Source organism: Myotis brandtii, unplaced genomic scaffold, assembly GCF_000412655.1.
Source record: "Myotis brandtii unplaced genomic scaffold, ASM41265v1 scaffold157, whole genome shotgun sequence".
In the NCBI taxonomy this organism is placed as follows: Eukaryota; Metazoa; Chordata; class Mammalia; order Chiroptera; family Vespertilionidae; genus Myotis; species Myotis brandtii.
In genome coordinates this window covers 6,132,151-6,132,944 of record NW_005355708.1, presented here as the reverse complement: position 1 = coordinate 6,132,944, position 794 = coordinate 6,132,151, and the positions used below count along the sequence as shown (strand labels likewise).

At 51.9% G+C, this 794-nt stretch overlaps 1 protein-coding gene across 1 annotated transcript in view; it reads left to right on the top strand.

The window, feature by feature from the left end:
- The window catches only part of OSBPL7 (oxysterol binding protein-like 7), a 14,281-nt gene that overhangs the window by 12,465 nt on the left and 1,022 nt on the right, over window positions 1-794 (top strand). The window contains exon 19 of the mRNA XM_005861927.2: window positions 646-790. Within this exon, the coding sequence (XP_005861989.1) occupies window positions 646-790 (145 nt within the window). The remainder of the gene's footprint in view (window positions 1-645; window positions 791-794) is intronic.

Genomic DNA, 794 nt, shown 5'->3' with positions numbered 1-794 from the left:
TTAAATAAAGTAAGAGTAATGAGTAACTGATAGAAGTGGGGGGTAAACAGGGTAATAGAATAGAGCCACCACCGTCCCTGGCATCCAAGGGCACAGCCTGTGTCTTTTTTTTTTTTTTTTAAATATATTTTATTGATTTTTCGCAGAGCAGAAGGGAGAGGGTTAGAGAGTTAGAAACATCGATGAGAGAGGAACATCGATCAGCTGCCTCCTGCACACCTCCTACTGGGGATGTGCCCGCAACCAAGGTACATGCCCTTGACCAGAATCAAACCTGGGACCCTTGAGTCTGCAGGCTGATGCTCTACCCACCGAGCCAAACCGATTAGGGCCCGTGTCTTTTTTTTAAATCTCTATGACCAAGCATGTCAAACTCACGGCTGGGGGCGCTGCATGCCTTGTTTTGTGGCCTGCCAACCACGAGTTTGACATGCTTGACTTAGGCACAGGAGTTTAATGAGTGGAGATGTGTTAGTTGAATATTTTCTGGGAAGGCCGCTCTGCTTTGTAAGTCAGTCACCCTTCACGGCAGAGTCAGAGCCAGGACCCCAGGGTTTCTTGCACAGACCCATGTGACCTGCCCCCAAAGAGCCGGGGCGCCGGCTCAGGGCCGGCCGCTGCCCTCCCGTGCTCCGTCTCCCTCAGGTTTGGGGACCACTTTGAGTGGAACAAGGTGACATCCTGCATTCACAACATCCTGAGTGGCCAGCGCTGGATCGAGCACTATGGGGAGGTCCTCATCCGGAACACGAAGGACAGCTCCTGTCACTGCAAGATCACCTTCTGCAAGGTGG